Raw genomic sequence first — 23,398 nt, 5'->3', positions numbered from 1 at the left:
GTGTCTCCCAAAACTCAACTCTGTTCTCAAACTCAGAAATCATATTTGATGCAATTTTTCTTGACGGTGCAACAGAATACTCTTTTCACCTGTTCTGAAAAATGACTGGCCCATTTCATTTGCAATTTTCAAAAAAAAAAAAAAAAAAAAAAAAAAAAAAAAATCTGAAACAGGTATTAGCAACAAAATTTCAGTTCAGTAATTAACGTTTGGGAAAACCAGAAGCAATTATAAATGCTGCTACTGTGAGAAGGGCCAAAGTTAGCTAGCGCGATTACAGCCTCTAGGGAAAGATGATTGTAACCTGAGAAGACACTAGCATCTGCAAAAGTTGCTGTATTTATCTACTGGGAAAGCGTTACTCCCTAAATTGCAGGGTCAGTCCAGCTGAAGAGATTGACTGTTGTGGTTGCTTCCCTCCTGCTGTGATTTTACTTTTATTAATCACCCGAGATATATGACACTTACTGTTGCAGGTTCACTCGAGAAGCAGCTAAAGACTGCGTAGTGCTGGGGCAGCGTATCCCAGCTGGAGCTGTCGTTGAAACTGCAGTGGGACATCTCCACTATAACCCTGACTTCTGGCCAGAACCTGAGAAGTTCATTCCTGAGAGGTATGTGAGGTTATGTGGGCATTAGCTTTCTTCTTCTTAGGCTGAAGTCCTTAGTTAGGCCTGATTAGATTAGTGGCCTGCCTTAAAAGTTGTTTCTCTGCTTGGCTGCTCAGAAGGAGCCCAATATGGGCCCACAAGTCCAGCCTGGCCATAGGAGACACCAAACACTATTGTTCCTTCACAGCTGCAGCCACCCCACTATTGACCTGAAGTAGCACTCCCCCCAAAAGGTGCACAGCTTAGTTTAGATGATAAAACTTGCTTTCCACCAAATAACACAACTGGTGACAGCAGCATGTCCTACAGTGTGCAAAGTCTGGTTAAGGGTTGAAACGTGGCCCAAGCTTTCAGCCCGTTTCCAAATCCAGTGCTGCAAATAGCATCAGTTCCAGAAGCTGTGAAGTAAAATACTTTATTCACTGGCACAGAGCTATTCAGAGATTTCTTCCAGTTCCTGGCTGTTTCAGAGAAGCCATTATACATGGAGCCATTTGGGGTACACCGTGACTGGGGAATGCAGCCTGGGCATTTTCCCACTGTCCATGAGCACAAAGATCTGACTTCTTAGCTGTGCTTGGCAAGGCATATTTTACGTGGAGTATTTCTTACCCTCAGCTGCTGGGCCACTGTCAGACTGTGTTTGTGTAATTGTGTGTACCCTGCCCTATCTTACAGCTGTAGACGTTAGCTTACGGGGGGGGCCCACAGGATTTGAGCTGATGAGCACAGTTTTGTTCTGTGGGCAGCTGTATTTCAAGTTACCATTGTGTTAAAAAATCTACTAAGAAAGAAGTGCATGCTCTACAAATGACCAAGTGCATTGCAAGTAGCCTGAAACCACCTTTGCTAGCAGGACAACAGACATCTGCTGTAGGTGGGTTTGCCTAGTGGTTTCCTTCTTGGACAAATCTTGGCATCAGGCAACTTTGGCCACAGAGAGGAGCAAGGCCAGGGTTAGAAGAGCTTCCAGCTTTCAATGCAGAGGAATATTAGAAATAACTAGAAGTCTTTTTTATTAGTAAAGGTTATCTAGAAAATCTGTCATGAGAACATGCAGTATGGGGTAAAATGGGTAGTGGGGGCTGCAGTACGCTTGACTCATAAACTGCTGAATGTAATGAACCTGGGATGAATTTCCTTTTGAAATTTCCCTGAGAAATGAAGCATAATTATTAACAATCTCTCTAGCCTGTATCAGTTGCTAATCTTAGTAGGAATTATAAAATAAGAACTTAACAAAAAATAACTCAGCTATAGACTTTTTTTGCTAATATTTCACCAGTGAACCTTCCTCAGTAACAATATAAGGCAGGCTTCAAATTTGCCAAAATGATGTATGGGGGTGAAGAAAGAAGGAAGGATGGTTACCATTTACATAAGTTATGCAACAGTGTTCAATACATGTTTTATAGCCTTGTATCTTGAATTAAGGGCTTGTACGGTACTTTGTACAGGATTATCCCCAATCTTATCCATGGTATCTAAGTGTGGGAATGGGGTTAGCACAAACACACTGTGTTATTTTTTATTTTTCCAAGCGTCATAATAGTCTGTATTACCTCTCATCTGTTTAAATCCTGCACCAGTTCTCCAGGCCTTAGCAGTCTAAAGTCCTTGCAAGCTGAATGGAAGTGGATGAGAGGTTTCCAAGGATGCCGCTATACCTGGCTGCCAGAACCGTTAGCCACTGAGAGAACTTGAAAAAATGTTTTATACTACCAGAATAGCTCCAAATACCTTATGATATGGGAGGACTATGTAGATTTCCAGGACAATGTCACCTTTGCAAGGATTTGTTTAAGTAACCGCTCTGATTAGTGATGTAGCTTCAGCCAAAGTGGACTCTCACCTTATTGATTACGCATTGACCCTAATAACTTGTACTGACTCTGGCATACTCTATGCAGAATATATCCATCCTTGCTCACCTTGGGAAACATATTTTACTTTTTCCTTTGGATTGCTGTTCAGATAGGAATTTCATTTCCCACCTTGTCAAAAATAAATGCCTCATTTCTAATGAGTTGATTAGGTATTTTAGAACAAGATAGTTGATGTAGATCCAGACTGCCTCAGTAATCAGTCTTGCCAGATGATAGACTGAAATCCTTCAGCTCTAAGAACAGAATTATCTGTAATTTTAGTATTTCCCAAGTGGGAAGCTGGTTTCTTTGGGCCAAGAGCAGAAGGAAAGGCTGTATGGAATTGTAACAACTTTATTTCATGACCAGTCCAATCACATGAGATGATTATCTTATCTCCTTTAGCAAGTTTCAGAGAGAAATTAGGAAGGCTAAAACCAGCTCCTGTGGATTTGCTTCTGCAATGCAGAGCAGGGGAGCACTGCTGCTAATTCTAGTGTGTTCACATTCTCATTTGCTGGTTTCCTCTTAGCCATAATCTCGCTCCAGTGTACGCATAGGTATAGACAGCACGCTCAGCGTTATGAAGTTACCATTCTTCTGAGCATGGACATTGAATGGAGGCAATTTGTTAAAGACAGATTACAAATAATAACAACATCTCTGCAGGAATCGACAGCTGACAAAGGATGATGCCCATAAGGCATCCGCCCATCAGTACATAACATGTCAACGGTCCCCTTGGTCTGTCCCTTAAGACCAAATGAAATCACCACCTATTGAAAAGCAAATAAAAAACACAGAATGAGGTGGAAAAGTGTTTCTTGAACTGTTTTCCATCTGTTTACCTTCTAGGTTCACAGAGGAGGCCAAGAAGGAGAGGCATCCCTTTGCATACTTGCCTTTTGGGGCAGGACCCCGTGGCTGCATTGGCATGAGGATGGGTTTGCTGGAGACAAAAATGACTCTGCTGAGGATTTTGCAGAAGTTTCGATTTAAGGCCTGCCCAGACACTGAGGTTTGTACATGCAGACGCTTAAAGGTCACTCACGTCAACTTCTCTGAGCTGACAGTTTGTGCTAGAGAAGACGACCAACTTGCCTTTGTGACCTCTCTACATGAGAGAAAACTACTAGCGCCACTTCCATAATAGGAACAGACAAAAGGCCTGGACTACGTTTTAATCAAAATGTGATTTTATCCTTTATGATTTGTCCCATAAAACAAACTCTTACAGATCCCTGCCTGGTGGAGCGCAGCATAGCAATGCTTAAGTCAAAATATATTGATTCATACAGGCTAAGAATGGCCGTGCATCTTTCTTGGGATCTCAGCACTTGAGTATGTGCCTATTACTATATATATATATATATATATATATATGTTTATGTGTGTGTGTGTGTATATATATATATATAATATATATATATTCCACCTGCCATTTACTCAGCAGCTCTAGAGTTTATGGTGTTAATTTCTTTCTGTTCAGATCTATAATATTCCTGGACAACCACTGCCTCAGCCTCCGGCTATAAATTCTATTTAATATTTTACTGCCATATCTGACTGTAAAATGAGTACTTTAGAGCTTCCACAGTAATCCTTGTATGAATTGGTCCACCAGCAAAAATGCCTGTCTGTATGTGGGGGTATTAAGCACACACAAACCAGTACACAGCACAACTGTACATAGGATGTTACTTCTTTTTTTTCCCTTTCAGATTCCTTTGCAGCTGAAATCCAAAGCTACACTGGGACCAAAAAATGGAGTCTACATTCAGTTAGAATGTCGCTAAATGTGCTTTCTGAAACTTCTCAGGAGGGGACCTCTCTGTCAGTGACTCACTGGGTGTAATGTTTTTCAAAACCCCAAAGAGAGGTAGGAGCTTAAGTCCCATTGACAGTCAGTAGCTGCTGTCTCACTGACCTCCTTGTGGGACTGCAGAGCCTCAAGTCACCTTTTGTAAATGGGACATAGGCTCCAACATCTTTTGGTGGTTTTTGAATTGCTGTGACTACTATATGCAAAGGAGCATCCCACTTTTCAACTGCTTTTCTAGATCACAATTCCTTTCATTCATGTTTGAGAATGCTTTCTGCAGGCTCCAGTTCAATAAATGGAGCATGTGTTAAGTGTACAGTAGATTTATGATAGGTTTTAATTACAATTCATTATCTGTCACATCCTGCTGATGCACCCTATAATCCTGCTTCTAGAAAAAAAAATTCAGAGGCACAAGTTATAACAGAAGACCTGCAATCAAGGGCACTGTTTTTTTTATTCCTAAATTCTGCTAAAAATTAAAGCCGAGTCTCTTGCACCATGCTTAACCTCTCCCTGTGTCTGTGAACTGCAGAGAGCTGCATGTCCTCATGCTTTTGAAGTGCCTTGAAATACACTTAGATTAACAATTCACACTTGGCTTATTGCATTGATGTGGTTGAAGAGAATGATGAGCTCCCCTGTTTAGCAGTCAAGTTCCAGTAACTCAGACCAAAGAAATGAGGCAGCAGCCATTTTGCTCGTTACTGAACTGCTGCTGTGAAGGAGGAGGAAAAGAAGATAGGAATTCAAAGGGAGCAGGAGGACTAAGGGAAATGTAAGGGGGATCAGAAGGTGTTGCTACAGTATCTGCTTCGCTGCTTGGAAACTTTTCCTTTCCAAGCATTGCAGCTGGCACCATCCTTGTCTGGTGCATTAGCTCAAGGAAATTAAGAGGGATGCAGGCATTAATGCCACTGGTGAGGTGCAGGAGCCAGAAGCATTAGTCCCAGCAGCTCTGATTCCCTATAAGTGTGCTGGAGCAGGTCACATCACAAATGCGTGCCTTGCTCAACACAGTGGGGAAAGTAAGTGCTTGCTTAACTGCCAACTGCAGCAGCAAGGTGGAGGCATTCAGGCTGTATGGCTGTCTGCATGGACCTTCACAGCTAAAACAGCAGGATGTTTTTACTCTTTGCAGTCCCTCCATGGTCTTCACTACTCCTCTATCAAGGCCTTCAGTCACCACTCAGCAGTGAAACATCACACACTGGAGACTGACCTGAAAAAACTTCTTCAGCAAACTGTTCAACTGTAAAACAGAACTGTTAGAGGAGATAGTCTCAGGGTCCTTTTTTCTTTAGTTTCTATAAAAAAGCAAAAATTCTTATAGAAATGTAAGCATATGGAAGTGCTTTTCTGTTCTTTGTGAGTGCTGAACTTCTGCCTGGTGACATGCTCTGCTAGAGGTTTCCTTAGGTACAGCATCTTAGGTGTGTGGAACTCCAGTAGTAGAAAGAGATGGCCTGGTCAGGTTCACTATAAGGAGATCTGGAAGGAGCCATCTAGTCACTGATGACTAGCTATAGTTTCTCTCTCTAGGAAGCACATTTAGCTGCCTTCTTCCCACATACTGCCTTTACACTCACCAAATTACCTTGCTTCTGGAAGATGTTTTTTTTCTTACATAGGATTTTTTTTTTCCGACCAGAATGGTACAGGTAGTAGTGGTGAAGTACTAACATGGCAGTCATGGAACTGTTCCTGAGCATTTCTGAAATGCTAAACGCAAGTGCCCTTTTATAGGCACACCAAATTACTGATGGAGCAATTGTTATTTGAATAGCAACATACTGTATTTATCCTAATTTTTACACACATTCTCCATTCTTCCCCCCTTGAAAATACTACACTGACAGCTGATTTACTATACTGCTTGTATGTGCAACTGCAGTAAAGTTGGATTGTCCTTCCCACCTACCTGATAAAAGCAGAAAGCATTAGTTGTTTATTCTTGTTTTTCACTTCACAGTGTGAAGTCAGCCATCAACAACTTGTTTGTCCCCTCTAAATTTTTCACCATAGTACTTCCTTATTTGCCTTAGCATATCTCTGTGAACAAATACTTCCAGTCTAAAAAAAGCTTGTGATCCTCTCTTTTATAGGCTATTCTGCAGCTTATCTGAATGCTCTTTGTATCCTCATATTTATCCAAGAGAGTGCAACTAAGTAGTAGAGCAGTTGAACAATTCACATTCACCTGACAGAGCACCATCATCTTGAATGCTCTGTTGACTCAACTGGAAAAAATAGCAGTGCACTGGCTGAATTGTGCATCACATTTTGCAGGCTTAAAAACTGTGTTGAGATCCCTTCCCAGCTACTTCTAAGTTGAACACAGGCAATGTATGTGTCTGTAAACTCACCTGAGCATGAGGTAATGATGTTTTTCAACTGTCCTACAAAGCTTTCTAGCTGTACAGTCAAAGAATGGGAGAGCGAGGCCAGAATGTAAACCATCGTATTTACTACTACAAATTGACAGGTCGAAATAGGTTAGAATAGAGGAACTAGTTTTGCAGCTGTAGGCCAAACTGCGTTTCTGGAAGTATACCATCCCTTCTTGGGAATGCAGGCCAGTGAGACAATTAAGAATCAAACAAACAGAAAGACGGTAACTGTCCAGTAGTACAGTAAGAGTCCCAAGCCATTCCTTCCTTTTAAACAATAGCTGCTGATATAGTCAATCTTCTATTTTACCAGAATACTTAATGATTTTGGCTCTCTCTCTGGCTAAGATATGCAATGTATCTAAAGAGCTGTGAGACTAGCAGTAGCACTCCAAAACAGAAACTAGCATAGTGTATTAATGATAGTGTGTAAGTTACATGTATGTAACAGAGTCTGGGCCTGATCTTGAGCACAGTTCGGTTTAGAATTTGTAAAAGGTTCAAAGTGAGCTCTGTTTATAGCTGCAACACAAAAACGTAACATTATATCTTTAAGTACTGGTAGCATTTCAGGTATTGCATGCCTATTTTAAAAGAATAGCAGCTCATTCCAGGGAGGAACAAAGAAGCTGGTTTAAAATAATTTCACTCCCCAGAAACAGTGTGTTGTCTCACATTGCTGAGCTGTGGGTTTGTTTTAAGATTAGGCACATCTCTGTTACAAAGTGGTCCTAGCCATTCTCTGACAAATGATGTGAAGGCTGTTTGATAAAGGAAAGTTTCTATTAGAAACATCATCTAGGAATTTGCAGTGATTACTGAAAGCTGTCAGTATAAAATGGTATTTTTAATGAGACTGCTGAGATAGAAAACCTTTACAGTTTTGTACTTTATAAGTAGTATTCCTGGGAAAATGGAGTCTTAGAAATAATTAAGCTTGGTGGCAAATTTGACATTAAACTACAGAACTTCCTCTCTATAAGATTTTTTGTGAAATGACCAACTTCTCATTTCCCTTTGTTAAATGATATTTCAGCCTTGGACACAGCTTTGACTAGTAACAGTAACATATTTACAGTAGTAAATATGCTAAAAGGATCCAAAGCTGACTTACGAGCTGATTATTTCACTGTTTCTTTCACCTTGGCCCCATTCTTTTTCTTCAGTTTGTAAAGGCTGATCAGTCTCTAAGTCTGTCCCCTGCAACGGCAGGTGCTGTGGCTGTGTTGACAAAGGTAGCAGGATTTCCTCAATTGCTACAGACCTTGCAAGTGGAGATGGATCTGTAACCAGGCCTGAAAGAGTAAGTGCAAGGTTAGGAGGCTGTCTGCTGATAAAAATGGGTAAGCAGCTATCATCTTTCTGGCCCTTTGTCTGTCATCCCTCTTGGATTTTGTTCTCAACAAAGAAATCCAAGTAAGCAGCATTTCTGCAACTTCCACCTCTCCTTCAGCTCAAAGGCAGCTCTAAGTAATGGGTCTGAACAAGCAAAAGTAGGTGCAATTCCTCTCCAAGACGAAGAACACTAAGCATGCTATGCAGCTGGTATCTGTGATCCACCTAAGTTCCTCTTCCTCACCTCAGTTTAACTGTTAAACAGACTTTAGTTCACTTTTTAGCTTAAGTATTGGTATGTTCAAATAAATAGAAGTATGCTATCAGAATTCTCATTTCCCATAAAGTATAGATGAACATGTAGAGTTTCTGCCAAAACAAAAACTCTTACTCTGGAGGAGTAGTTCAACCTTTTATAACGTTGTGTGTTCTATGAAGTATTAAAAATATTTTATTAAAAATTCTATTAAAAGTAAAATAGTTTGCTTACATGAGATTTATTGGGAGTGTCCTCTACAAATTTTTCAAGAGAAAGAATATAGTCAGCTTGCTTTTCCATGTGCTGTGTTTTACTGAGTATAAGCATGAATATGAATATTTAATTTAGGTATTATGCTGCTACTTCTATAGTTCCTAAAGGAAAAAAAAAAAAAAAAAAAAAAAAAAAAAAAAAAGAGTTCTGCACAGCCTCATTTCAGCTATTCATAGCTAAGCTCATGGTTCACAGTGTTGGTTACTCAGTGTAGACTTGTATGAATGCTGTAGACCAGCATTCAGGTGAATTAAAAAGTGCTTCTAGAATACAGGTGGAAATGAGCATTTCTGGCCTACATAATGCTTTCTTACTACAAAAGTGGTAAGATATAAGGTAAGTTATAGCTTACAAGTATTCATTTAGAAGCATTAAAGCAAAGATAAATGCAGGAACACTTCCCAGTTAAGCACTCTTTCCCTGCAAGGAAGTCCAAAAACACCTTGATTACACAGGTAACCATTGTGTCTCCTGCAACCAAAGGGGTACTGGCAGTACATCTAATGAGATTAAAGCAGGCATTTACTATATGAGAACAATAATGGTACTGCTGGGAAACAAGGCACTGCTAGTCAAGAAGTGCAAGCACTGCTTTTCACTGTTAAGCATGATATTCTTTAAATGATAGAGGAGTGAATTGCCTCTTTTTCTCCTCACAACCCCCCCAAAAGTACACTCATTTGTAGGCACAACGAGTATCTCAAGAAACTTGTGTTTTCACAGACCTGAAGTACAGCATTTGCTTGGTAGAGTAAATCCAGCTATTTGAACAAACAGCACAAAGCAATCCTTGCTCTGCTTTATGGCTTCAGAACCCATTTTAAATGAGAAAATGAGCAAGCAAAAGTAAGTTTCTGGTCCTTTTCAACAAACAAGGTTTAATTTTTTGAGGCTCTGTTGGTGAAAAATAAGTAAGGACACATCACAGTGTTGCTAAGAATCTATGCAATGAGTACAGAGAAAGAGTGTGTACAGTCTCATTTGCAATTACTTATATTGTCTACTGTAACTATAGACACTGGTTATTAAAAATGATTTATCAAATTTTGAGTTAAAAGATAAACTTGTAGAAGGAGACAGTCTTTAAACAATCACTACATGTTAATATCTATCCTGAAACAATTGTAACTAAATATTGTTTCGAAAGACAATCTTAGCAGTCATAGTAAATCTCTGTTACAAGTCCGTATAGTAAATGTATAAAACCCTCAAAACTCTAGTACTGTGGGGAGACATTATCCCTCCTAAGAGTTCTAAAACAAAACAAAAAAAAACCCCGCCCTTTTGTGTCTTTACCCCATTTACTATTGCACAGAAAGGCTAGAGAATAAATGCCTGAACATCCACTCATCTACCCAAGCACACTTCTGAAATTCACTCTTTTTAGTTATACCAATACTACACCAAGACTTTATACTAGCTAAATGTAATGATGATTGCTTGTGTTGTCATAGCTTTTTTGCTAATGCCTGGTCAATGTATTCTATGAGATACTCTGGATAAACCTGCTGCTTCTCAAAGATGACAAAAATTGAAGGGTTTGAAGGGTTGTTCACACAACTGTCATAGAAGCTGTTCTGGTTGTCCTTCAACGGAGGACGAACATAAGAAGAACTACCAAGAGTGAACTCTCCTACCAATACACGTGCCAGAAACATGGTCTTGGTGGGCAAGTCTTCCCTACAGTAGTTGTCAGAATATGATGCATCTCTTGCAAAATAGCTTCCTGTAGAGGAGACACCATGACAGAGTTGGTAAGTTGCAAGGAAGGGATACAGTGTAAAATCAAATTAATTACCAAAAGCCATGAAGCAATTCATGAAGTCTTTACAAAGCTTTCAGTTGTGCTGTACATTCCTTCTTGGTGAAAATTACCATTAGGTATTACCTACACTCTCATTTTTCACAGTACCCAGCTTAAAAAGCCCTACAGGTGACGTTTTTAAGTGTTACAATTTTACTTAAAGGATTGCCTCCAGACTCCAGATTTCTACCCTTCCCAGTATCACCCATTTTTTTTTCTCCTGAGAGAGGCTACTAATGTCCATTAGGGCACTCCTGAGAATTACCAAGTTTTCGGTTAGATGGGTAGAGAGTCAGTCTCATGTCTATTCTGTTGATCCTTTCCTGTACACAGGAAAGTGGGAAGGAACATAATTTAAAGACAAAAGAGAAATCCTTTGAACAGAATAGCATTTGCACTCACAGAAAAAAAAAAGCATAATAATATTACCATCATTTCTCTTTGTGGGAGCTGGGAGAAACTGGAAAAAAACCATATCTGGACTCTAGGGGAAATCGTCCCTGGAACTGGCCTCTCCTAAGTTTGTCTATTCTTGCAAGGAGCAGAACACAGAGGCCAAGGACATAAGTACGCCTTAGCTCCAAATTAACTCTGCTAAAAGCAGATACGCTGTCCACATCATTGTACAGATAAGCCCCAGACTAAGTGCCTCTGTTCTAGCTTTATACCTCTTCAGTAGTTAGTGAGAATTTTTAGTAAGTCTAAGGTTAATGAAAGAGCTTCAAGAACAACCTTTGCCATAGACTGTCCCATGAAGGCCACAGATCCTCCAGTCAAAGTTTTGCTGGCAGATGGCGTCAATGTATTTTTTACTGGTCCCATGAAATAAATATCTCTCATCTACAGCTTTCCCATCATTGCTCTTCTGCATTTGCTCCTTTTGCCTGTAATGAAAAGGGTTATCACTATAGTTTTACAATGGTTGTATCCAAACAAGTTCCATTGATATCACCAGAACTCAGAAGGCAATTTTACCCAAAGGGTACATTATAAAAATTCTAAAAAGTCTTGCATTAAGACCTAAGCTTTGTGCATACAGGGCACTTTGCTGTCCAGGTAGCCACATACATGTTTTCATTATATACAGGTGTCTCTAGCTATTTAATAGCAAAAAAATGTTTTGTTCCTTTCACTGCCTGGGAGGAAGAAGGGGGAAGCAGGAACTTACATTAATTTTTCTCTAAACACAGGCAATCACGTTGAGGTTTTCCTTCAGTTAGTTTTGAAGGCTGTTTCATTTTTGACCAGCTACTACCAATGTTTGTGCCAGATGTGGGGGACAGGTTTAGTTCAAGTGGTTAGAGCATGGTGCTGCTAATGCCAAGGTCACGGGTTCAGTCCCCATATGTGCTATACTGAGGGTTGGACTAGATGATCTCCAGAGGTCCCTTCCAACCTTATCATTCTATATGTGACTGATTCCCAGTTTCATGGCTTCTATGCAAAGCAACTGTCCTGGACACAGGCCTGGAAAAGGCCTTTGCTAAGGAGCAGGGATTCCTCCCACAGAGCTCTCTGTCTTAGGGAATGAATTCTGTTTTAGCGAGCACCTCTTTTACCCACATGTTGATCCTGGCTAGGTATTTCAGAGGGGAAGCAGATTCTGAAATACGGCTGTATTTCAGGAATGTGTGTGGCTATGTTTAGCATATGGCTAATTGCAGAAACAAAGTTCACATTCTAGAAGAGGATTTTATACGTACCACTGATACAGTACCCAGAGAGACAGGTTCTGAACTCTACGAATCCTTTGAATGATTGTTTTGGGCATCGTGCGCTGAAAGTCTACCTGGACTTTCTTGTGTTCGTCAGAAGAACTGTCAAGTTCAACTAGCTGAAAGGGAGAAGATTAAAAAAAGACACTCATCTTTTACCCAGTCATAACAAAACCATCCTATCTAGTATACTATTCAGACCTTCAGTGTTTTTTTCTGCGAAGCAGAGACATGAGCAGCAAAAATATGCTTGAAAAACAAGTAGATTAGAGTTCCCCGCTCTTGAATGTGAGCTCTTACCAAGAGACCATGAACTCCTGGTGGCTAAGACACCCAGGCTGCTCTTCCACAAGACATTAAAGGAGCTGGCATGGCCAGCCCTTTTTACTGTTTGGAAAAAGATGCATTTGCATCTCTGGAACAGTATCTAAATACATAGACGAAATCAGTACAGAAAAAAAAAATGAAGACTTTACATTGCAGCAAATCAGAGGGCACCTCTTTACCCATGCTCTTTAAATCTTTATGGTTTATGCCCCCGATAGCCAGCAAATATGTAAACTGCACTGCCTGATGTGTTTTGAAACAAACTGAAAAGGATTTATTTGATCAACCATTTTAGGGAAGGGCAGGAACACACGACCAAAGAGAAAAGCCTTTCATGACAGTCCTCAGTGCAAGCAAAGTTTTCTACTTGTATGCTTCCCCTAGAAACACAAAGAATCTGTCCCTATTTTTAATGACAGAGGCCTTACAATAAGTTTTTCAGGCTAATTATTTTCAAGCTTTGTACAAGAACATCACTTCTGTAGGTAAAGTATTACAGTTGATAGCAATGTTGGTTGAGGCAGGTCAGCAAAGGTAAACTGTGCAGATATAGCTGGGTGTATGACTGAGGTAAACAAGCTCAACACCTCTGGAATTAATGCTAACATCCTGATCCCAAGCTGAGCTTTGCTGATTTCAGCAATCCTCTATTGACATACAAAAATTTGCTTACACACAGCTCGGGACTGACTACCCTGCAATTCAAGAGGTATGATTTCTCCCTGATGCTTCAGAAGAGATTGTACTTTAAAGCACTAGAAGCAGTCCTGCTAACAAAGTATAAGCTACAGGCAAATCTGCCAGGGACCGAGATATAAACAAACACCTTTACAGTGAAAGCCAATGCTGCCATGGTTGGAACGCCACCATTTGTTAGTTCCAGTTTGATTCCAGTTACACTTCTAGATCTTCCAAGTGTGGTATCAGGCTCAAATTTACCAGTACCTCTGCATTACGTGACTTAAGAAACAGTCATCTACAAAGACACAAAAACCACTGAAGTTGTGTCACATGGGAAACGTGCATGAGAAGAGATGGAGAGAAAAACAAAAACAAAAAACACCAAACCTTGAATCCCAGCTCAGGCAGGGCAGATTTGTCCCAGTAGGCTGGAACACTGAAACTTTCTTCTTCTGAATGTTTAAAGCCCCTGTGCATTACAGGACATTACAAATAGGTCATTAAAACAAAACAATCCTTAAATGTTATGTCCATATAGTGCAAAACATTTTTGCCAAGTTTATGGAGGTTATAGACTATTGGATATATTCAGAAACATTTCAAAACTGTCTTTCATTTCAGTACAGGAAAATATTTGTTCTAAGTCATTATGTCAAGTCTTATGGCAGGAAGTGGGATGCCAGATGAGCATGAAATTTAGTTATACACTGAATTAATCATGAAACTAGTTCTCTTATTGCAGAAAGTCGAATGTGTACAAAAAAGCCTTGCTACACTGGGACAGTTCACCACTGTTGTAGGTGTATGTCAGAAACAGGACAGATACAGCCTTCCTCCCTACTTCCACACCAACTGTAGTCAGTGCTTTTAGCTGCTATTTTCAGTGTGTTGTTTAAACATTACGTGCTGCAAGAGAACGTGTAAAAAAAGATGGCTGTTACATGCAATTTTATAAAACTTCTCCCCTTGCAGACATTCACCTTTTGCTCCACCTGTACCAATTACTTCTTTCCTCTCAGATTACCTAGTTATTCTCAAAACAATTGTTTCTAAATTTGTACTTAATTTTGAATACTGCTACTCACATATGTCAAAAAGGGTAGTGTGCGTAAGTATTACTGCTCCCATCTGTACTAGTTGCTCTAGTAAAATATAGCAACTCCCTGTAACAATGCTACATGTTAAATTGTCTTCCAAACTTTCTGTGGCTAAGCCCAAACCTCCTTCACACTCCATGATCCTAAATGGCTTCAGGACTGTTTGCCATTCTGCAACACTGCCTTGACCAGCCATTGCTGCAGGAAAGGTGCACCCCTCCCCTCTAATTTCTTTTACGATTGCCTTAACAGCTGTGTTTTCACGTAGTAACATTCTTTTTGCAAGACAGTGAATCCACGCATTAATAGTGCATTAGATCCATTACCACAGAATGAGCTGTTGCAGTTTACCTCTTTCTTGTCTTTTCTACCTCTGACTGGGAGACGAATTTAGGTCTTCTGCAAACCTCTCTCTCAGTTGTATAGCGAAGATTTTTCTGAACCATGGCTGGAGTGGGGAGAGAGGGTGAAGAAAGAAAAAACAGAGACCAATCAGCAAGATGTTTTAGAAAGCCTTCAGACTGCAGGGAAATTTGCCAGTAGGCTGCTTTGCCAAAACTGCTGAAAAAAAAAGGCACCAATCATTTCTTCTTACTACTCTTAGGGAAGCCTGAGCCACACCCATCTGAGCAGGATGTGGAACCCAGGGTCCTAAGCATAGATCACTGAATTCCAATTTCAATTTTACTCTTAACTTCTTAAAGAATGATGGACTCTAGTAGCTATGGAAATTTTCCCTTCATTGTTCTATCAGCCGCTCAACCAAGAAGGATCACTCATTATAAAATAAACATCTACTTTTGCTCCACAGTTTGCATACCTGTTTCTCAATGTGCAATTATTAAGATACTGGCCTCTTGATTTATCTGTAGACTGCAAGCCCTATAAACACAACCTAAGAGCCATCATAGGATATTCATTTTCATTGACCAGCAACAAAATACATTATGGCAACCTCAATTTTAGAGGCATCATATTGTGGATCTTGGATCCTCTGTAGCTATTGCCACATCAGATATAAATCCACAGGAGCAGAGCTCTTGGTATCACCAGATCTAGAGAGCAAATTCTGGAATAAGTCTACATTGCTTTTTTTTCCGCCTAAGTTGCAAAAAAATCCCAAACCTCAGGAAAGCGATTAATTTATGACGTATTTTTTCTTCTAAACCCAACAGATTTTCCCAACCTGTAGAGAAGATTCTAGCATCGCTTTCAATTGAATTATAAACAACACATCACATGCTCTTTTTATGCTCAGATTTTCTAGACAGAATGAGATAGTAATGGAGAGTTAGGCTACACTAAAATGACAGCCTAGGTAGGTTGATTCCCAGCCACCATCTCCTATGATCTCCGAAGAGGATACCTGAAAAGAGTGCTAGAGAGGACAGTTGCACACTCTTAATAAATGATTTAAATATGCTGAACTCTTGGGAAAGACATCTTCATATTCGGGCACAGTCAAGATATTTCCTCAGCCTTTCCAGATAGGCTGAGGTATGTAAAGAAACCAGCTATAGAAATCTTGCAACATGATTCAACGGACGATCTTGACTGTCCAGAACCCACAGTTTGCCTGTGAATTTGTTTTCCTGGTAGCTAGTGATTAAAGCAGAGCTGAAGCTGGCTTGCCAAGTCCTCCAGAAGCTGAAGGTTTGGGAGGAATAGGTATGCTACCTTCCTTATATGAATAGCTCTTATTCTGTGAACTTTGACAGGGACTCAACAAAACAAAAAACAAAGCAAATGTAACATACCTCCAAAACTGAGTTCATATTCATGTCTTCCAGCTTTAAAGTTCAGCTTTGGAGAAGCTTTGGCTATGTAAGCTTTCTCCAGATCCTCCCTGGAGACAGTGGCAGCTGCATGATCCTCATCCTGTCAGGCCAGAACCAGAGAAGAAAGACTCTCCTGATCTGTTACATACAAGCAAATTAAGAACTAACAATTATCATAAGCATAGCTGCAGTCTATATCAGCCTTTGTGTCTGACAGCAGCTCTGATATAAAGGCTATCTATTAAGCAGATGACAACTAGCGAAACTGTCCCTAATCCAAAACAAGGAGTTTTACAAAGCCTAAACTTATGCTGCAAAGTCCATGCAGTGAACACAGCATTAGATAGCATGTATATTCACCAACTAGACCTTAGCAAAAAAGGCAGAGAGTACTTACTAGAACCTTGAAAAGGAAGTTTTAGTTAGGAGCAGTGAAGAGAAAATAAAATATTCATGTGATCCTATCTGACATGACTCACTGAAGCATTATCTGTCAATAATGACTGTGACTCACCAGTGAGCACTCTATCTAAACCAGTCAAATTCACAGGTAAAACATCTTATTAAGCCTCTACAGTTTATCTGTACTGGAAGTATAGGAGGAAGAGTGGGAGGGCTGACACAAAAAAAAAAAAAAACAAAAAAAAGGAAGCATAGAAACAAACACTATGCAGTTTTCTGTAGGTTCTACAGTTGTAACACAGTGAGCTGAGGGACTTCTCATTTCTCCACACTTACTTACCTTTTTTCCATACTCCCGCCACTGACCATATTCATCTTTCCAGTACCAGATCCATTCTGTTGTAAGAATGAAGTGAGACGGTTTGGTCACAGAGGAGGCTGTAGAAATACGTCTAATCTTTTCAAACCCACAGCACATACTCCGAAAGCAGATGCATGGCAAGACAGAGCCACTTTCAGTAACACCATTACTAAATCTGTTAAAAAAAAAAAAAAAAAAAGTTAGTTCCAAGGTCCCCCCCACAAATCTTCAAATTAAGTCAACATCACTCAAAAGCAAAACACAAACTGCTTCCACAATAATACCAATTCTGACACTCTTCTATTTGTATATATTTTGTCTTATGGTATTATGTCTCACTTTGGTTCCATGTGCAGTAATCAGTATCAACTTATAATTTATGGAATTATGTAAGATAAACAGAGACAACAGAAAATTTACAAACGCATTTTTTCACTAACCAACTATATCTTGAATGGAGCACTGCTGTAACATAAGCATCGCTTCAAACAGCTTCTAATGTAATATAAAGTAATTAAAAGATATGGTGTAAAACCTGTCTCATTTTGGTTTTGCAGTTTTAGCACTTGCTCCACATGCACAACTAATGGAAACATGATGAATTGAACAAATTCTGAAAAAGAGCTATCCCAAAAGCTTCATAGCTTTAAAAACTTCTTGTTGCTTGTAAAACCAGCATTTCTGTCTTCCTTTCAGTCTGTCAATCACTGATGGCGGACAGCTCAACCAGACTCACATTACATCTAGAAGAGGACTAGGTAAAATTTCCAGCATGGGACACAGCATATTGGTATGAGTCCCCTTCAATACCCCTTCAATGACCAAACCCCTTCAAGGTATTCCCATCTTCTTCATGGTTCCCTGCACACAAGAATATTTCACTTTTCGAATACACAAGATATTCTATCAGTTCCACAACATGGACTGGAAGGGGAGAATGATGGGGGGGATCTCATGCTACCTTCACATTCTCTATATTTAAGGTGATGGAGAAGATGACTTCTAATGATGGGGACAAATTAAGTGCAGACAGCGCTAACCAAAGATAGATTCTCATGAGTATTTGTGATAAAATCATCATTCATTTGAAGTCTTCCAGCCATCCTTAGTGAGGATTCAGACTTCCTATGGTAGCAGAGGAGAAATTATTCACATTGCTTTTAAGAGCAAGAAATACCAGGAGTGGGCAGATCAGACCCCTAAAGTAAGCCTGAGGGTCCAATATGGACTCCAAGCATGAACGGAGTCACAATGGATCAGATCTACAGCAAGAGTAGACAAGCAAGGTGAGGTCAGTAGAACATGGAAGGAAGCTACTTATGTAATGACTGAAATAAAGCCATAGCAATTTACAGCAGCTAAGAGTCTGAGTCAATATTGCATGTCCAGAGGGCAAACTCCAAACATTATTAAGATTTATAATAGTTTATACCTGGTTTTACTGGGGTCACAATATGCTGCTTCTATTTCTTCCATATTCTTCAAGTCTTTCCAGGTATTACCATCAGAAATTTGCCATTTGTATGGCAAGTGAAAATGAACTCTGATACACTTGTCTATAAAAGTAGAAGAAAATAAGAGATGTATTATTTTTTCAGTCTATGGAAAAAAACATTTCAGGGAAGAACATCTAGCTGGTCAAAGCATCAAACGCATGGTTATGGAAAGCATTCACCTATGGAATGATGGCAAGCAGTAGTTCAAGTTTTTTGAGCCTACAGAAAAGTTCAGTTTCCTTACCTACTAGATTATCTTTGTGCATCAAAATTGCTAGCAAGAGCTCCATTGTGAAGGAGCTTGGTTTACAAAACAAAAAGTTTACAATGGATCAAGACTGCAAGCTTATACAAGGCTCATAGTTCACAGAAGGAATAGAGTAGACTCAAGATAAATTTCTATGTTTAATTACTTAGCTCCTCAAGTGGTATCACTGAAGAAAGCCATGCTCAGTTTTAGGATAGGAGATAGCTCAGTTAGAAACTTCAAGAAGCCAACATGCTTAAGGGTCCAGGCCTCAAAAGTAACAACAGTAGTGCCAACAGTAGCCCCAGGTTTGCAGGGGTCACTCAAGAATCACTCAAAGTGGCAGTAGGCACAGCTCCTGAACTGATAGGAATGAAGAAGCCAGCTTTCATTGCAGAGCAATAGGCTACACAAGAAAAGGAAAAGACAAAGAGTTCACACAAGAAGATATGCAGTACTCCAGGTCAGATCAAGAACATTGAGAAGGACAAGGATGACAAAAGGACACCCCAAGAACAAAGTTAGCACAACAGCATTTTCCCTGGACCAGTCAGAACTTGTTTAAAGGAAGACAAAGCTCAGACAGATGGGACAGAAGAGTGCTAGAAGAAACAAGGGACAGTGTAGAGTTCTCAGTATCTTCTGTAGCTATTTGGAAATAGGAGTCCCATCATTTGGCAATCCCTTATGTGAACCCAGCTGAAGCAGCCAATCTCCAACACAGGCCAATAACAAACTTCTCAGAGGAAAACAGAACAGCTCCTTTGTTGTGTAAGCTAAGTCAAACACTTTCTCTGCGGCACTCAAGGTAAGTGTAAACTCTGAAATTTCAACTTTCCGTGAGAAGTGTCTATCATTTTCTCTTTCTAAGAGAAGGAAAATAAAGTAGATTGCTATTATTACAACCTACCTTTAAAGCCACAACTTTTGTATAGATGATATAAACAGATCTGTTCCGATTCTTTGTCATTCATAGTTGAGGACTCTTGACTAGAGCTGTGTTTTCTCTCTAGAGGGGGAATTATAAGCCTTGTTAATATGCACTGTTTCAACAAGCCCATTTAGATGGGCATCTATGGCTAGAGAAGATGCTTAGGAACCGAGTTCAGATCAGGAAAGACACTGAAATCTTTGATAACCTTATATACATATATATCTATGCCTTTATCCATCCTTTCTCAATATGACTTTCACGTAAGTTCTAAATTACTCAGACTCAGTTTATAGCTATCACCACAAAATAAGAAAGGAATTCAACGCCTTTGCATTTCTAGATAGACTTGAATTATCCATGCACTCCATACAGCTGCTCATATTGATAGCTATAAATTTCAGAGTGGCAAAATTTGATGTTTCTGTAAATCAAAACACATAAGACAACCATACACATACACATTTGGATTTTCCATTCTGTTACCCTTATTTTCCTGCTGAATTATATTTGACTGACAACTGTAAGGAAATTCAAAAGATAAGAATAAGCAAACTAGCATTACATTTCTGAAAAGTAACCAGGATTCTGCTCTCTATGACTCCTTGTGCTGGACAATGGCTAGACTTAAAAAAAAAAAAAAAAAAAAAGAGAGAGAAAAAGTAGTTTATAAACATACAAATAAAAGCTACCTCTATTCTTAAACAGTTCTCTACCCCTCTTTACATGTTTTCACCAAGAAAAATCACAGATCTCCTTATTTGCTGGTCCTGTTATGCTTTTCTAACCCAAACTTTTAAGATTTTTATAAACACTAAGCATTTTATTCCTCAGGCATCCATCCTGCCTTGAAATCTATTTCACATGAATTTTTGAGACACAATCTCTGTCAATGACTTGGATGCAAGGTCCATCCTAGAATACACATCAAATATAGAAAATTCACTTTTCTTTTTCATTTGGCATCTGTATTAATGCCACGGTTTATATAAATGTGTCTAAATGTTAAGTTCACTATACTGACTCCTCTGATGTTTTCAAAAGATGATGCAATTTACCTTTGCATGGTGAAGGCTTGTTATCTTGTGTGTCATACATGTTCCTGGTGCCCTTTTTTATATCATACATGTTCCTGTAAGTGGAGGGTAATTTCTCAATGATCTCAGAGCTCATTCCCTGTCTCTCCAGTTTCTCATAACATTCTGATTTTGAGAAGTCATGGGATCGCTTGCAGCTGCTGCCAAATCTGCATTGTCCCTGCAAGTAATACTGGCAAATATGCAGCTTGGTGCAGATCTTTTTATAGGTACAAGATCCATAAGGTCCATCACCTTTGTTATAATGCAAGCAGACCTTGGGTAGGGAAAAAAAAAAGAATTTAACCAATTAAGTATAATGTGCTCAAAATAGACTGTATGAATTTAAGAGATTTTACATTTTTACAGTTGCAATTTTATATTTGCATTTAAAAGACTTATACACGTTTCCTCTTTTTTCTTGTCTTCTAAATGACAGGTTTTTCCTTTTCCCCACTAAGATCTAGAAATATATTTTATCAGACAAGAAACAACTATCTTACAAACATTACCAAGCAACTGGAATTTTCTTCTATATCACATAAATGCAGGACAGTGAATTTTATTGTGGTACTATCCTAAATTCTCTGCCTTTCTAGTTTTGGAATACAGAACTTTTTGACCTGAATAAGCTAGGAAGAGAAGAGAAGATACCACTTCAAAGTTTTAGATTTGGATTATTCCAACCTGAACTGATTTACCCTTTCTTTTGAACTTAAAATTTGAATTACAGATTATTGAATACTAATATTGCTAAAGAATGATCTACAAAATACTAATACATGCAACACTAGATATATACCAGAATGCCTTCAGAGGACTCAAAAGCTGCCAACCAATGCCTGTAGTTTCTTGCAAACCTGAGTGAACCACAGGCAGAAGAAACATTTCTACTGCATAACACAAAAATACTCCCACTTTAACTGACAGTAAACCCAGCATCTACCAATTCCCGATAGAGCTCTATCCTTTCACTGTAGTACAATCTGCAAAACTCTGACTGAAAAACAACACAGGAGCAGCAAGGGTAATACAGGTCAACATCCACATACAAAGACTGTGAAAGGAAGAAGGTTCAAACTTAAGTTTTTCTTCTGCAAGTACTGTAGTATTTTATCCGTTTTGTTCACTCACAGAAGTGAAACCAAGCAAAAAACAAAGTCTGCCAGCTCACGGCCTATGACCACCAACATTCCTCAGCACAGCGTTTGTCAACGCTATGTATGTATCTCCAGTTAGTATCAAGCCTCTTCCACCTTGTGATGTTCATGGAAATACAGAGATAAGAAACTGCTGCAGTGCTGCTTACCTCTGGTAAGAGCGAAGGGTCATTTTGAAGAAGAAGCTGGCGAAGTTCATCACTATTTAATTTCTCAAGTCCATATTGCTTTAGCACACAGAAATTGTGCTCTGAGTGAAAGTTGTGAACAAACTTGCATTCCTTCCTACAAGTCAAGATAGCCAAATGTGTAATTAACATAATAGATCAACACAATTTTGCTCTTCCATCTATATTACACTAAGCAGTTTTAAAAGCGCACCAGATTAGCCAGTTTCAGAAAAAAATCTGTAGTGTTTCTTTATCAAGTAATTATGTGATTTGCCTCGCAGATTACATAATTACTCTGTGGATAATTACCATGCTATTTCTAATTTACAGCCATTACAGCATTAGCATAGTCTGGCAATATCGGCATTTTGACCTGCAGCTCCCGGCTAAACTGTGCACAAGAAACGAGCCCAAAAAGCCAGGATACTGCTGCCGCCCACCGCCACCACCTCGTATCGAAAGCTTTTCAGCGCAGCCGGCAGCACTTGGGACGGCAATCAACAGGACAGCGATGCGATCTCCTCCATCTCCCCCCCCCCCTTTTTTTTTTGGGGGGGGGGGGGGGGGAGAAAAAGCTATAACACCTTCCGTGACAGCAGAGGGCCTCTGCCTCCAGCACCCTCCTGCCCCCACGCGACCGTTTAACGGACGCCGCTGAAGGGCGACGCCCGCGCGAGCGCTGCGCCGCGGCTCCGCCACGCAGCCGCCGGGCAGAGAGGGCCAGAGCGGCAGCTCCGCCCCGGGGGTGGCTCTCCGCCTCCACCTCCCCCCCACGCACGCCCGCCGGGGGTCCCGGCCCGCCCCGGCCCCGCACCTGGTCCCCTGGTGGCGGCAGACGCCCTTCAGGTGGTACTTGCAGAGGTGCAGCCGCCCGCACTGCTCCTCGCAGCCGGCGCCGTGCTCCGGGCACAGCCGCACGGCGCTGGTGGCCACCACCACCACCGCCGCCGCCGCCCCCTGCGGCTCCGGCCGCCGCACCAGCGTGAAGCGCTGCGCGTCCTGGAGCACCAGCTCCAGCTGCTCCGGCTGCAGCCGCCCCGGCAGCCGCCGCTGCAGCTCGCTCTTCTCCAGGCAGCCGCCGCTAGAGCACAGCAGCCGCAGCGCCTGTACCGCCAGCGCCATGCCGCCGGAGCGCACGGCCCGGCTCGGCTCGGCCCGGCCCGGCCTGGCTCCCCCCACCCCGCGCAGCTCCGCTCCGACGCCTCCTTCGCGGCCGTGCCGGGGAAATGAAACCGAAAGCGGCGGCGAAGGCGGTGCCTGCGGCCGCGCCGCGGAGGCGGCTCGGAGCCGCCCCGCCGCCAGGGGCCGCGCTGGGCGGGCGCCGCCGCCGCCCCGGCCCCGGCCCCCGGCCCCCGGCCCCCGGCGCCAGTGCCCCGGCCCGCCTCAGGGGCCCGCGGGGCCGGAGGCTCCGGCTGCCCGAGATGCTCCTGGGAACGCAGGGTGGCGCCAAAGGTGTTGGTACCTTTTTCATGAGGGTTGAGTGTTTCTTTTTTTCTTTTTTTTTGGACTGTGAAGGGAGTGAGGCCTAGACAGCGGTGCTGTGCAAAGGCCTCTCTCCTCTTGTGTGTTTTTGTTTTTGTTTTTTTTTTCAGGTAGAG

At 41.0% G+C, this 23,398-nt stretch overlaps 2 protein-coding genes across 2 annotated transcripts in view; one reads left to right on the top strand and one right to left on the bottom strand.

Annotated features, from left to right (window-relative positions):
• Nucleotides 1-7,786, top strand: part of TBXAS1 (thromboxane A synthase 1) — a 229,124-nt gene extending 221,338 nt beyond the window's left edge. Inside the window, exons 11-13 of the mRNA XM_062589583.1 lie at nt 477-614; nt 3,332-3,494; nt 4,198-7,786. Of these exons, the coding sequence (XP_062445567.1) occupies nt 477-614; nt 3,332-3,494; nt 4,198-4,272 (376 nt within the window). The 3' untranslated portion in view covers nt 4,273-7,786. The remainder of the gene's footprint in view (nt 1-476; nt 615-3,331; nt 3,495-4,197) is intronic.
• Nucleotides 7,787-9,406: 1,620 nt separating this feature from the next.
• On the bottom strand, nt 9,407-22,969 carry LOC134147969 (protein mono-ADP-ribosyltransferase PARP12-like). The gene is made up of 12 exons (XM_062589571.1): nt 22,615-22,969; nt 21,780-21,915; nt 20,453-20,747; nt 19,374-19,472; nt 18,153-18,276; nt 16,700-16,895; nt 15,937-16,057; nt 14,531-14,627; nt 13,470-13,551; nt 12,063-12,193; nt 11,092-11,243; nt 9,407-10,281 (listed from the first exon to the last, which is right to left on the bottom strand). Exons 1-12 carry the CDS (start codon nt 22,920-22,922, stop codon nt 10,004-10,006), a joined length of 2,019 nt encoding a protein of 672 aa, XP_062445555.1. The 5' UTR covers nt 22,923-22,969; the 3' UTR covers nt 9,407-10,003.
• Nucleotides 22,970-23,398: the final 429 nt, after the last annotated feature.

This window comes from Rhea pennata, chromosome 1 (genome assembly GCF_028389875.1).
Source record: "Rhea pennata isolate bPtePen1 chromosome 1, bPtePen1.pri, whole genome shotgun sequence".
Classification (NCBI taxonomy): domain Eukaryota; kingdom Metazoa; phylum Chordata; class Aves; order Rheiformes; family Rheidae; genus Rhea; species Rhea pennata.
Note: the sequence above shows the minus strand (reverse complement) of the source record. Positions and strands in the feature narration are given on the sequence as shown.